The sequence below is a fragment of the Triticum aestivum genome, chromosome 5B, assembly GCF_018294505.1.
Source record: "Triticum aestivum cultivar Chinese Spring chromosome 5B, IWGSC CS RefSeq v2.1, whole genome shotgun sequence".
Classification (NCBI taxonomy): domain Eukaryota; kingdom Viridiplantae; phylum Streptophyta; class Magnoliopsida; order Poales; family Poaceae; genus Triticum; species Triticum aestivum.
Window position 1 is genome coordinate 713,651,471 of NC_057807.1, and position 12,090 is coordinate 713,663,560.

Here is a 12,090-nt window from a genome sequence, read left to right on the forward strand (position 1 = left end):
GGGCCGCGCCCAGGCGCGTCTAATTTTTTTCAAAAAAACGTTCGGCGAAGTTCGGTTAAACACGGCTAAATTTCGGCAACAAGAAAAGTTGGTTATAATTCCTTAGTCGAGTGCCAGCCTTGATTGAGTTGTTTATTGTTTCGGATCTTAACAACAGAGTGATGTTGTGATGTTAGTGGAGCTGGAGGTAGATCCAAGGATTGACGATAACCTTAATGGAGCCTATTGTATAGAGTACATTTTCTAATTTAGATACTTGACTAGACATAACTGAAATAATTTGGTAGGCATGTTCTTGAAAATGCCGAGGAAAAATTAATTGATGCAGTACAGTGTAGTCTGTACCCATGGGTCAACTCCTTTAATTCCTATTAGTTCAATATATCTTACTTGAATTCTTTTTTTTCTGTTATCTGGTGGCTGCTTACGGTTCGACGAGCTTGAGGAGTTTTACGACAAGTCAAGATCAAGAAAAAGGCGGAGAGGAGGCTCAGGGGGGCCATCAAGAGGCCCAATGTATACCAGATGATGCACTTGTGTGATTAAAATTGTTATCTTCATATACATCATAAACGTGGAATACCTTCGCATTAGGTCATTACATGTGACGTAGTTTTTAGTAAAAATAACAAAATTGGAATACGGCAAATATTTCCCTTTTCTATTTCATTTCAGTTGTAAAATATCAAGACCTACATTTAGCAGTTTAATTGCAAGTTACCAAATTATGAAAAATCTCAGGAACGTCGCGCCCACCAGCGGCAAAAATCCCTAGATCGAGCCTCATGCCCCTGACAACAACCCCTCACCGCGACTCCGCTCTGACTTCTCCCCTTCTCGTCACACCTACGCGTCATAGGGCTGGCCGATGACCACCACCTCGCATGGCCACCGCTCGCCTCAGGCGAGCCACAAGCCAACCATCGGAGCTTCCCTTGCGCCGCCACTACTACCCTCCATTGCCTCCTATCCATGCCCGACCAGCCTCTCGGCTCCAGCACAGCCGCAACGTCGCGCCCACCAGCTCCAGCCTTGGGTCACCCTCTTCTGCAAGCTCTGACCAGCAAGCTCGGCCGCCTCTATAGGTGGTGCCGCACCTCGCCGGACGACCTGCGGTCGATCTATTGCGATTGGGCCAACCCACTTCAGCTGTATGCATATCTTTTCAGCCGATTTTGGGAAACTTATAGTAGGTTTTTGTTTCATTTACTGGTTTTCATTGTTTTTTCTTTTCATATCATTTTTCGCTTTTTTCCTTTTCTTTTTTATTTTATTTATATTTTCCATAAATAAACAAAAATTAAAAATGTTCAGAATCTTAAAACATTGTTCTTTTTATAAATAATTTTCGGAGGTTCGATTTTTTTGTGTTATAAAAAAAGTTTGCAATTTTTTAAATTTCTTCGCCTTCTCAAAATAGGTCAAAATTTCAAATTTTTGTACATGATCTTTCAAAGTATACAAATTTCAAAATGTATTGATTTTTTGAAATAATAATCTTATTTTATAATTTTTTGAAAAAATGTTCTCATTTTCAAAATATTTTTTGCATTTTCAAAAAGTGCTTACGCTATGTAAAAACTATTTTGGAATCTTAAAAATGTTTCCTTCTTCATAATATGTTCTCAAATTAAGAAAATTCACATTTTCAATAAATTTTCATGTTTATTTTTTAAATGATCGTGTTTCAAATAATATGTTATAACAATGTTTTGTGTTTGTCTGCTAAAGTGGGCTGAAACCGGTCCTATAAAATGGTAGAAAGCCAGAAAAAACACATTAGAAAAAGGAAATCACACAAAACCATGTCTTTCCTATCCGCCATTGGGCAATGACCCATGTCGGGGCGCTAGAGGCAAGCGCAACTTATATCTCGCAGCATGCGGGATATAGTCTTTCCGTGTACTCCTGGCATGTGCATCGATTGATGCATAAACCCAACTGGTTTGTTCATTTATCATGTCTTATATCAAAATAATTCGGTTTAATTTAGCTGTCTTTATCATTGTCACAAATTGAGCTTGTAGGAGACACACTGCGAGTAGACCCATACCCAAAAGAAAAGAGGCCCATCAGGTCGCTTTATGCATGTGTGGTCTACATTCCTTCTTTCTTTAATCCTGGATCTACATTCGTTCTTAGCATGTTTATTTCAGTTGTGGACTTTCAGTTTTCTTTAATCATGGAAACTATTACTTCCACCATAGTGAACCACCGGCCGAGTGCCTCGGGCCTGATCAAACCAACCTCTCTAATGTCACAACACGCAAATATGCCACCAAGGTTGGGTCCATTTTGACATAATTGGGAAGATAAAACCAATCATTTTGTGACAACTAAGGGCATACATTGGCAAGAATCCTTAGATGGGTTAATTTGTGTCACAAATATGCAAACACAATGCAAAATTAGAAGTATAGAAGAAATTATTGATAACTTAATGAGTCTCGTAACTTCTTGATAACTTAAAATTTAAGGGTTTTTTTTGTGAGAAATTATTGGGCATATCACCTAATTAAAGTATAGAAGAAAAAGAACGTACATGCTAGCAAGCACGACTTTGTCATCTACAGCCAGCCTTTGTTAAGTAACTAGATTTTTATTGGTTGTTTGGATCCTGGGGTGCATACATACAACTATTCATCTTTAAATCCTAGAGCTTTAAAGCACATGACGAGCGAAACGTTTTCCTCGTATACGAGCGCTCCTACGTACGGATGAAGGTTTCCAGCCCCCTCCTGCTAGCGCCGCCACGGATCTGCCTCGCCTGGCGTGGTCTTAGAGCATCTCCAGCCGCACCTCCAGAACGGCCTCCCCAGACGCTTTTTTTGCGTCGGCGCCGAAAAAACGGTCCAGTCACGCCCCCAGTAAACCGATTTTCGCCGGCCTGGGCCGAAATCAGCGCCGGCAGACCCATGCCGAACCCGGCGCGCTGGGGGGGGGGGGGGGGGGGGCTTCCGGGGGCGCCGGGGCGAGTGGTTTCGGTGCGAAGCAGCCGCGGGCTGAGTCAGCGAGACGGGCGCTTCGTCGCCCTCATCGCCTCGGTTCCCATAGGAATCAATGCCAAGGCTGACGCGCCGCCGCCGCCGGTCAGCCTTGCCATTGATTCCTCGCGGTCGGCGCGTCACGGGGCGGCGCGACGACGCCTCCCCTACCGCCATGCATACACACGGGTGCGGCTATTTAAGCCGGTGGCCTCCCTTGCCTCTGGCCACACCAGCCCTAGCCGCCGAGCTCTCCCTCTCCCGTGCGCCGCCGCTGAGCCCTCCCTCTCCCTCTTCCGTGCGCCGCTGCCGAGCCCCCTCCCTCTCCTCTCCCGTGCGCCCGATGGCCGCACATTTCCCCGGCAACCCTGCGGCGGCCAATGGCTTCGGCCGCGCTTGCTCCACGAACAAGAATCGTGGCTCCTGTTCGAGGCCAACATCCCGGCGCCGCCGAACATGCGCGCCGGGCCGACGGGGTGGAGGCTCAGCAACGGGGGAGTGCCCGTTCCCCCGTTGCCCGACGTCGTGGCGCCCACCCTACTTCGCCGCCGAGGTCGAGCTCGTGCGCGCCTCCCTCACCAACGAGCAGCTCGCCCTCCCCTAGTACGCCGCCGACAACCACGCGGCGTGGGCGAAGTACTTCGAGCGCCGTCAGGAGCAGCGGCTGGCGTCCACCAACGGGGCGCCGGTGGTGGGCGGCACGAAGAACAGCGAGGGGTGCCGCGTGTGGTGGGGCGTCCCCGACCGCACACTTGAGGGCGTGCTGGCGCACCTTGAGGGCGATAACGACCCACCGTTGGCATACCCTCCCCCAGCGGCCCCGGCCCACCGCCGACGCGCCGGGCAATGGATGCCCAGGAGGTTCGTCACTTCCTCGTCTTCCTCTTCGCACTCCTCGTCGCGGTCTTCTTCCCACTCCTCCCGCTCTCCGGCGCTGCTCGGCGTCAAGGCCGAGCCCGCGGCGGAGACGCCGCTCGGCCTGCACACTCGCAGCGCCGGCATCGTCATCAACGAGGGCGGCCGGCACGCCTCCTCGTCGGCTCCTCCACGCTTCGTCAAGCCAAAGACGGAGCCGGAGCTCGCGCCGGTGAAAACGGAGCCGGGGCTCCCCGCCGTGAAGACGGAGCCTGGCGACGTTGAGCTCGACGACGAGGCGGCCCTGAATTGGGCGCGGAAGGACTTCTTGAAGATGGAGAGGGAGCGCCAGGTTGCCGCCCTGCGGCGCTGCTCCGCGAAGAAGGAGTCGTCGTCGTCCTCGACGACAGCGACGACGACGCGCCGCTGCCGCTGCTAGTCTGCCATGGCGACGCCGGGCAGAGGTCCAGCGGGGACGGCCGCGTCAAGGAGGAGAAGGCCGCTGCCGACGACGGCGGCGAGGATGGCGGCGACGACGGCGACTACTCCGCGTTTAGCGATTTCTTTTTTTAGTTATGCTATGTAACGCGTCGCGAGCATGTCTATTAATATGCCAAAATTTACCGAAATTTAGCCGTGTTTAACCGAACTTCGTCGAACGTTTTATTTTTGAAAAAATTAGACGCGCCTGGGGGCGGCCCTGGGGCCAGCGACTGGGGGGCAACTCGCCCCCAGGCCGTTTTTTGCACCGGCTCGCCCCCAGCGGCGATTTTAGGCGCCCACTGCGGGGGCGACGGCTGGAGATGCTCTTAGAGCCATGAGAAGGTGCGATGGATCTTGTCTCTTGCCGGTGGAAGGGCTCTGGAAGGGCTCTTCCTCCGTTTTTAGATGTGTTTTTAGTCTGCTTAGGGTTTGTATTCTGCTCGGGAAGACAAGACTGTGGTGACTTCCTGAAAATGAAATAAAGTTCTCCCCACTAGCCCCCATCCCGGTGGTGCATCTAGTGTCATTGGAGGGCATGTGGAGGTGTGTCTCCAAAGAATCTCACTGGATTCGGTCGACGTTTCTCTTTGGCAGCAGCGGTGTCAGGGTCCAAACCTTGTGTTGTCAAGCTTTTTAAATGGAATTTCTTATGGACAAAGTAAACAGGAACGGAAAAGACCGTACTTCATTTTACACATATTTCCGGTTGCAGCCCTTTGACAAATTTCTCCATTTATCCTTGGTGTCATTACCAAATATAAGACCTAACAAGTGATAAAACAAGCCTTTTACTATGAAAAACAAGATCTTAATTTTTTAATAAGAGGAGAAAAAATTGGAAGAGGAAGAAGATGTGGTGTAAAAATAGAAGAAAAAGGACTTGTGCTAGACTCCTGTTGCACTCACCGATCGCCGGAGGTACAGTAATTCAGAGAGTGGGAGACTGGCTGAGGAGGCCGCCGTGCTCACTGTGATGATTCCAGGCGGGGCGCGGCATCAGCTCGTGGTGCGCCGACCTGCCGGCGTTGTGCCCCCGTTGGTAATTAGGGATTACATAGGAAGATGAAAAAGAGAGAAGAAGTAGTAGTAATAGTAATGAAGATCGGCTGATTAGGGAAGTTATACAATTAGGATGTCACGCAAAACAGATAACAAATGGCCTGTCATAGAACCTGTTTTTCAGCGGTGGGGTGGGCAGACGTGGTAGCAAATTGCTGTGTAGTCGCTTGACTACCCAGCTATAGCGTGGCTTCGCCACTGGTCTTTGGTGGATCTGCTTGGATTCAGTCCTCGTTCGTCTGTGTTGGTGTGTCTATAGGTTGGATCCCTACGATCTACGCTTCTCTTCATCAACGACAGTTGCTGTTCTGGTGCGCTAATCCTCTGGGGCCTTAGCATGACGACTTTCCGATTGCCCGACTCCGATGACGGTGGTGCGACTTCAGCTCGCTCTAGTGCTTGTACTCGTCGCTAGGTGGTCTATGAACTTGGATGTAATTTATGTTACTTCTGATGTTCTTTGTACCACCATGATGTTTAATGAATAGAATGCAAGTTTTCCCCGCAAAAAAGAGAGCTTTAAAGCACATTAGAATGTGTGGCACCACACGAACCAACATGTGGTTGGACAGTTACGAGGATAGTGGTATCCTCGGTCCACCAGGGTTCAAGTCCTGACTTGACATCGGTGCTCGCATTTTCCTGAATTTTTTCAGGCCTTCACGCGATGTGCGTTCAGTGGGAAGAGACCCTCCTCCATCTCCAGAGAGCTCCTGGGGCATTGCCATGGCCTCCACTTGTTGTCGACATGGCCGGGCACCACCATGAGCCACACCACCGTGCCTTTGTCGACTTCCTCGCCTATCGCCACAGACCACAGCTTTGGCTCACGTGATGAATCGGGCCGGTGTGCATTGTAGACGATGCCCACATGTCGAATTCCTCGGCCCGAGGTCGTCGTCGTCAAATTCCTCAACGTGGCCACGCCTTGTACTTTCCTGCCTTGACCTTCCTCGAGTTCGCTACGCCGCCGCCGACTCTCAAGACATACCCGCGTCAAGCTCCGCTACCCTGAGCCCCTTCCCCCTCAATGCCCGTCCGACCGCCACCGCGGAGCTGCACGGCCACACCGATCCTGCCCTGCATGTCCTCCTCTGCCTTGTCTTTAGCTGCGGTAAGCACCTCGTCTTTAGCGGGCCCGACCTGTCATAAACCAGAACGATTTTAAACCACACGGCCATTTGGGTTTTCTGAAACAGCCAACCAACTTTCAACTTTGTGGTAGCTTTTTGAATTTTTTTTCAAAAAGCACTAGCCCGAATTGTGTAGTAGTACTGTTTACTCGCCTACTCTGCTACCGCTGGCGCTTGATAATTAAAAAGGAAAAAAAGCCTGCCCGCTAGCTTGATCACTAGTCAATTGCTGCGAATATGTCTATGCCCAACTGGTTAGGCGCACAACTCCAATCCCTGTCGTTGCTACTTCATGTGGATGTGCGCCCTTGCATGTGTATGGTACTTCTCTCTATCTCTCTTCCAGTGCACACTGACACATGCATGTCTTACATCAACACATGCATGCCTACTTTATCTTTCCTCCATCCTCTAACTCCATCACTTTTTATTTTCTTTTGACAATTTAGATGGCTCATATCTTTAAAACCAAAATTGCGTTTTTGATTCCTTTTACATACTTGAACTCGTGACGCCAAGCCCTTTAGAACAAGACCAATCTTGGATACATTTGAAACACATTTTTGTTTCAAACAGTGAAGAACTTTCTGAATAGTTGGTTTACACTTTGTTAGAAATATGAAAGAACTTTGCTAGAGTTTTTATCTAAAACCAAAGAACTTTGTTAACATGGTCTCCGAACTTTGCCATAAAAATTAGAAGAACTTTGTATACACAGCGTGATTTTTGCTTTGTGGCGCGTTAAAAAAAGAATCTTCAGAATATTAATTTGTATGTCAGATCTTAATTAGCATCCACGTAGTTTTACGGGCACAACTAAAAGGAATTGCAGTCTACCATGCCGCCCCAAAACCTGATAAATGCAGGGACTTGTGACAAAAAATATAAAGTATTGTATCATACATTGCATGGCTGACATAGTGATGGCCCACATCAATTGGATATCACGTAAGATGAGCGGCAGGGATTCGAGAAAAGCTAATCTCCCATGCACGGGAGGTACCGTGCATGCATGCGCCGTTGATTTTGCTTGATATCTGATGCCATGCATTTATGGTGCTCAGTTAATTAGTTAGATCTTTCTCTCATCACATGCAAGCACACTGTTCCACCTAAGCTCCACCTTCCTATGCTTTATCATTTTATTTCCAAGTTAAAATCTATTTTATCATTTGATCCAAAAGTACATTTTAAGATCCGTTTTCATATTTGTGTTTTTTACAACGAGATCTTTGAAACGAGACCTCATTTGAATAATTTCAAAAAAAATTAACATTCTGAAACATACTATAAAAGTACACATAACTATGTTATGTTTTGTTAAATACTAGATAAGTTCAAAGTTTTGTTGCAATAAAATATATTAATATTTACAAACTTTTAGATTACTAAGAATCAGTTTGATAGATTGACACACAATGTAACATTAGGTGAGAGAAAACACTATAGAAGAGGTCCCACATAAATAAAAAAAATGCGATCCCGTGCATGGTAGAAAATCCACTCTCGCAGGGATTCGCGTTGCGCGCAAAGCTTTAGGAAAAATCCACGTTCCAATTGCTGCTGCTCCTGTGACCTCCATCGATCTATAGATATATATATATATTGCCGCAGCCTCCTTCCTCCCCATCACCCAACTCCGACGACCCACGAGTTTCCCAGTCCAAAATGTCGAGCACCCACGGCCACGGGGGAATCAGCGGCGCCGGCTACTGCGCAACGACCAAATCGTTTGCCAGCCTTCGCCCGCCGCAGCCGCTGCCGGCGGCGGAAGTCCCACTCACATTCCCGGCCTTGGTGCTGTCGCTGCTGCCGTCGCCTCTCCCCGCCCACCCCGCGCTCCTGGACGCCGCCACCGGCGAGGCCATCTCCTACCCGGCGTTCCTGTCCCAGGTGCGCGCGCTTGTGGGCGCCCTGCGATCGCGTCTACTCCCGCTCGGCCGCGGCGACGTGGCCTTCGTCCTCGCTCCCGCGCGGCTCGACGTGCCCGTGCTCCACTTCGCCCTCCTCGCCGCCGGCGTCATCGTGTCCCCCGCCAACCCGGCCCTCACCGGCGGCGAGGTGGCGCGCCTCGTGTCCCTGTCCGGCGCGTCCATCGCCTTCGCTGTCTCCTCCACCGCCGCCAAGCTCCCCGCCGGCCTCCCCACGGTCCTCCTGGATTCCACGCACTTCCGCTCCCTCCTCCACCTCCACGACGGCAGGGATGAAAAGGAGTCGGTGCTCCAGCCGCTGGAGCTGGACAATGGAGTAGTGTGCCAGTCGGCGACAGCGACGATCCATTATTCCTCTGGCACCACAGGGCCGGTGAAGGCGGTGGCCGTACCGCACAGGAGCTTGATCGCACAGGCGTTGGGGTTCCACGCCCTGCACCTGCACGTCAAGTCGCGGAAGGCCAAGGAGAGGACTCTGATGGGTGCTCCCATGTTCCACGCCATGGGTTTCTTCTTCGCGCTCAACGGGCTGGCGCGGGGACTCACCACCGTTGTGATGACAGACACGGGGACGGGGTTAAGGGGAATGCTGGGGGCAGCACAGCGGTGGGAGGTGACGGAGATAATGGCGTCGCCTCCCGTGGTGCTGGGGATAACCAAACACCCGCGCCGGCTGCCGAGTCTGCTGCGGGTGATCTGCGGCGGCGCCCCTCTGCCGGGATCGGTGGCGGAGCAGTTCCGGCAGCGGTTCCCTCACGTGGATCTCTGCGTGGTCAGTATTTCCTTTCTTATTCTCTGACAACGAAAAATCACATTAATTTAAATTAAATTAAATGGAAGAATAGACAAATGCATCGTAACATTCTCGCACTAGAGCACCTACATATAAACTAAATGTCCTTTTTTGTTTTTTGAAAGAGATAATACTATAAAGGTACTCTAATTTAGAAAGGCCATATTAATTTCAAGTGCATGCTTGGTTGGCCTCCACACTTTGCCACATTTTTATGACACAAGTGTTGCAAATTCTCGCACCAAATTGGTAGCCACTCTTGCCGCAAAAAGTGACTAGCAACCGAGTTTATGACAAGTGAGGTATGGGACCGACCGAAGAAGTATATGGTATGCCATAGGAACTTTGTTTTTTTGATAAGGAGGTTAAACCCCCGGCCTCTGCATCAATCGATGCATACAACCACCTTTATTAATTATTCAACAAAGATCTGATAAGAACATACATCACGCCATCAGAAGCTGCTATTGCTAACTAAGCATGCACACATACGGGTAAAAATAAATTACCTAAAATATGTCGTAAGCTAGCAAATGCATATATATGGACCAAAAGTGCAGCATGCATGTTGGGAAGAGAAATGTGTTTACTATTGTTATGGCTCTGTAGCAGTATTTTGCCTCCGTTTTTTAAAAGATAAAACTAAATTAAATCTTACATTCAACATGCGTGAGGCGGAACTGTGACTCCTGGTATATCTCAAGCCACCAAGCCTACTGCCACTCAATGTGGGAGTTCCCTCACAGAAGAAATGTGGCATGCAAATTAGGCATACATCACAAAAACCAGTTCGGGACATAGTCAAACAATACTAGAACTATAATCTAGTAATTTGAATTTTTTATTGAAATTCAGTCAAGTTGATGTGAACATTTGGTCACTGATTGTGTTGAAAACCGCAACAACCAAAATTTCGGTGTTTCAACTTTTCTCGAAATATCTCATAAACAAAAAACTCTGGAACCACGGTTTCCATTTTCAGCCATTGATCCTTCGAACCAGGCACAAACTGAATCTATTTGAAAATTTTAAACAACTTGAACATGAACATGTAAAAGGGTAGGCGCTACGGGCTTCGCATGCTCCCATGCTACTGGCTTCCCATGTCTCAGCGTGACTCATGCAATTGCCTGAATCTTCGATGACGGATTACCAACCATGTGATTGGACTGCTGGGATCCATCCTGATCATGATCCCAGACGCTTTTGACCACAGAATGTTGTGTTACTTTTGAACACAGACCATTATAAGATGGCACCCTATGACGATTGCAATCCGCAGCGATAAGATATGCTCACCGTGTCAAATTTGTGCAAGTCTAAGAGATTTTCAGTACATATTCTAAAATCTTGTGCTGTAAATCTGCTTCAGGGTTATGGCTCAACGGAGACTGGGGGCATATCCTTGATGAGCAACCAGGAGGAGTGTTCCCGCGTAGGCTCCGCCGGCCGCATCTACCACAACGTCGAGGTGAGGATCGTCGACATCGTCACCGGCGAGCCCTTGTCGGTCGGCCAGAAAGGGGAGCTGTGCGTGAGAGGTCCTTCCATCATGACAGGTTACCCCACGAACATCTTCCTGCACGTCACCCTCGCTTGGTTATTTCAGGTGTACTGAGATCACTTATGGTTCTATCTTCTATGTCGGTGCAGGTTACGTAGGCGACAACGAGGCGAACGCGGCCGCTTTCGATTCGGAAGGCTGGCTGAAGACGGGCGACTTTTGCTACATTGATGAGGATGGGTTTGTGTTCATTGTGGATAGGCTCAAGGAGTTCATCAAGTACAAGGCCTATCAGGTCTGCTCTTATTAGCTCGTGAACAATTTACCTCTAATGGTGGATACGATGCTTACCTAGATAAACTGAATACTGCAGGTCGCACCTGCAGAGCTGGAGCTTGTCCTGCAATCACTGCCAGAAATTGCTGATGCCGCTGTTATGCCGTAAGTCCACTGAAATTATTAATTCCGAGAAGGATCGTGACAGCTTACCGCATACCATATAATATAAATGTTGTGAATTTGACAATGAACATGGAGACTCTACTCGGTCGGTCGGTCGGTCATGCAGTACTGACCGTGCGAGTGGATCTGCAGATATCCCCATGAAGAGGCAGGAGAGATACCAATGGCGCTCGTGGTGAGGCAACCCGGAAGCAAGGTCACTGAGGCACAAGTCATGGAGCAGGTGGCGAAGCAGGTCGCGCCGTACAAGAAGGTGCGCAAGGTGGTGTTCGTCGACTCCATACCCAAATCGCCGGCTGGGAAGATCTTGAGGAGGCAGTTGTCAAACCTTGTGCCGTCGTGTCATGTGTCAAGACTGTGATGAAGCTCGATCGTGACCATCTTCCGTATGTGTTGCAATGGGCAAAAACAAGAGTTGCAGGCATGCATGGTCCTAAACCGATACAATAAAATTTAAATGGATGGTAAATCACGATTCCATTTCCATCCCATTGTATATGTTGTATAGATTGAAACTGTGGACTGCTCAAAGTTATTGCTCAAACCTTGCAGTGCTGTATTCGAATTATTTTTTTCCTTAGAATTAATTTATACTTCCAAATCGCCAGGACTACACTGCGTACGTAGACGCATGCTGACCACGAGAGTGGAGATATATTGTTTAAAAGAAATGAGGGTGGGCATAGTTTGCTGGCGACGGGCATAGTGGTCTTGTTTGATTGCAGCTGCGCAAGGCTAAACTAATGCCACAGGTTGATGGTCGTTAAACATCTTAGAAAATCTCCACTACTTATAAAAGAGCGAATTCTCACGTAAAAAAGGAGGGAATTGTGTGAATCCAACAAATCCTAACCCCTCACACCCGAACACCAACGCACCAGGTCCT

General features: G+C 48.9%; 1 protein-coding gene across 1 annotated transcript; it reads left to right on the forward strand.

The window, feature by feature from the left end:
* The first annotated feature begins 8,160 nt into the window (after window positions 1-8,160).
* LOC123117904 (4-coumarate--CoA ligase-like 7) lies at window positions 8,161-11,805 on the forward strand. Its single transcript, XM_044538569.1, has 5 exons — window positions 8,161-9,217; window positions 10,611-10,797; window positions 10,892-11,037; window positions 11,116-11,183; window positions 11,337-11,805. Exons 1-5 carry the CDS (start codon window positions 8,183-8,185, stop codon window positions 11,563-11,565), a joined length of 1,665 nt encoding a protein of 554 aa, XP_044394504.1. The 5' UTR covers window positions 8,161-8,182; the 3' UTR covers window positions 11,566-11,805.
* Window positions 11,806-12,090: the final 285 nt, after the last annotated feature.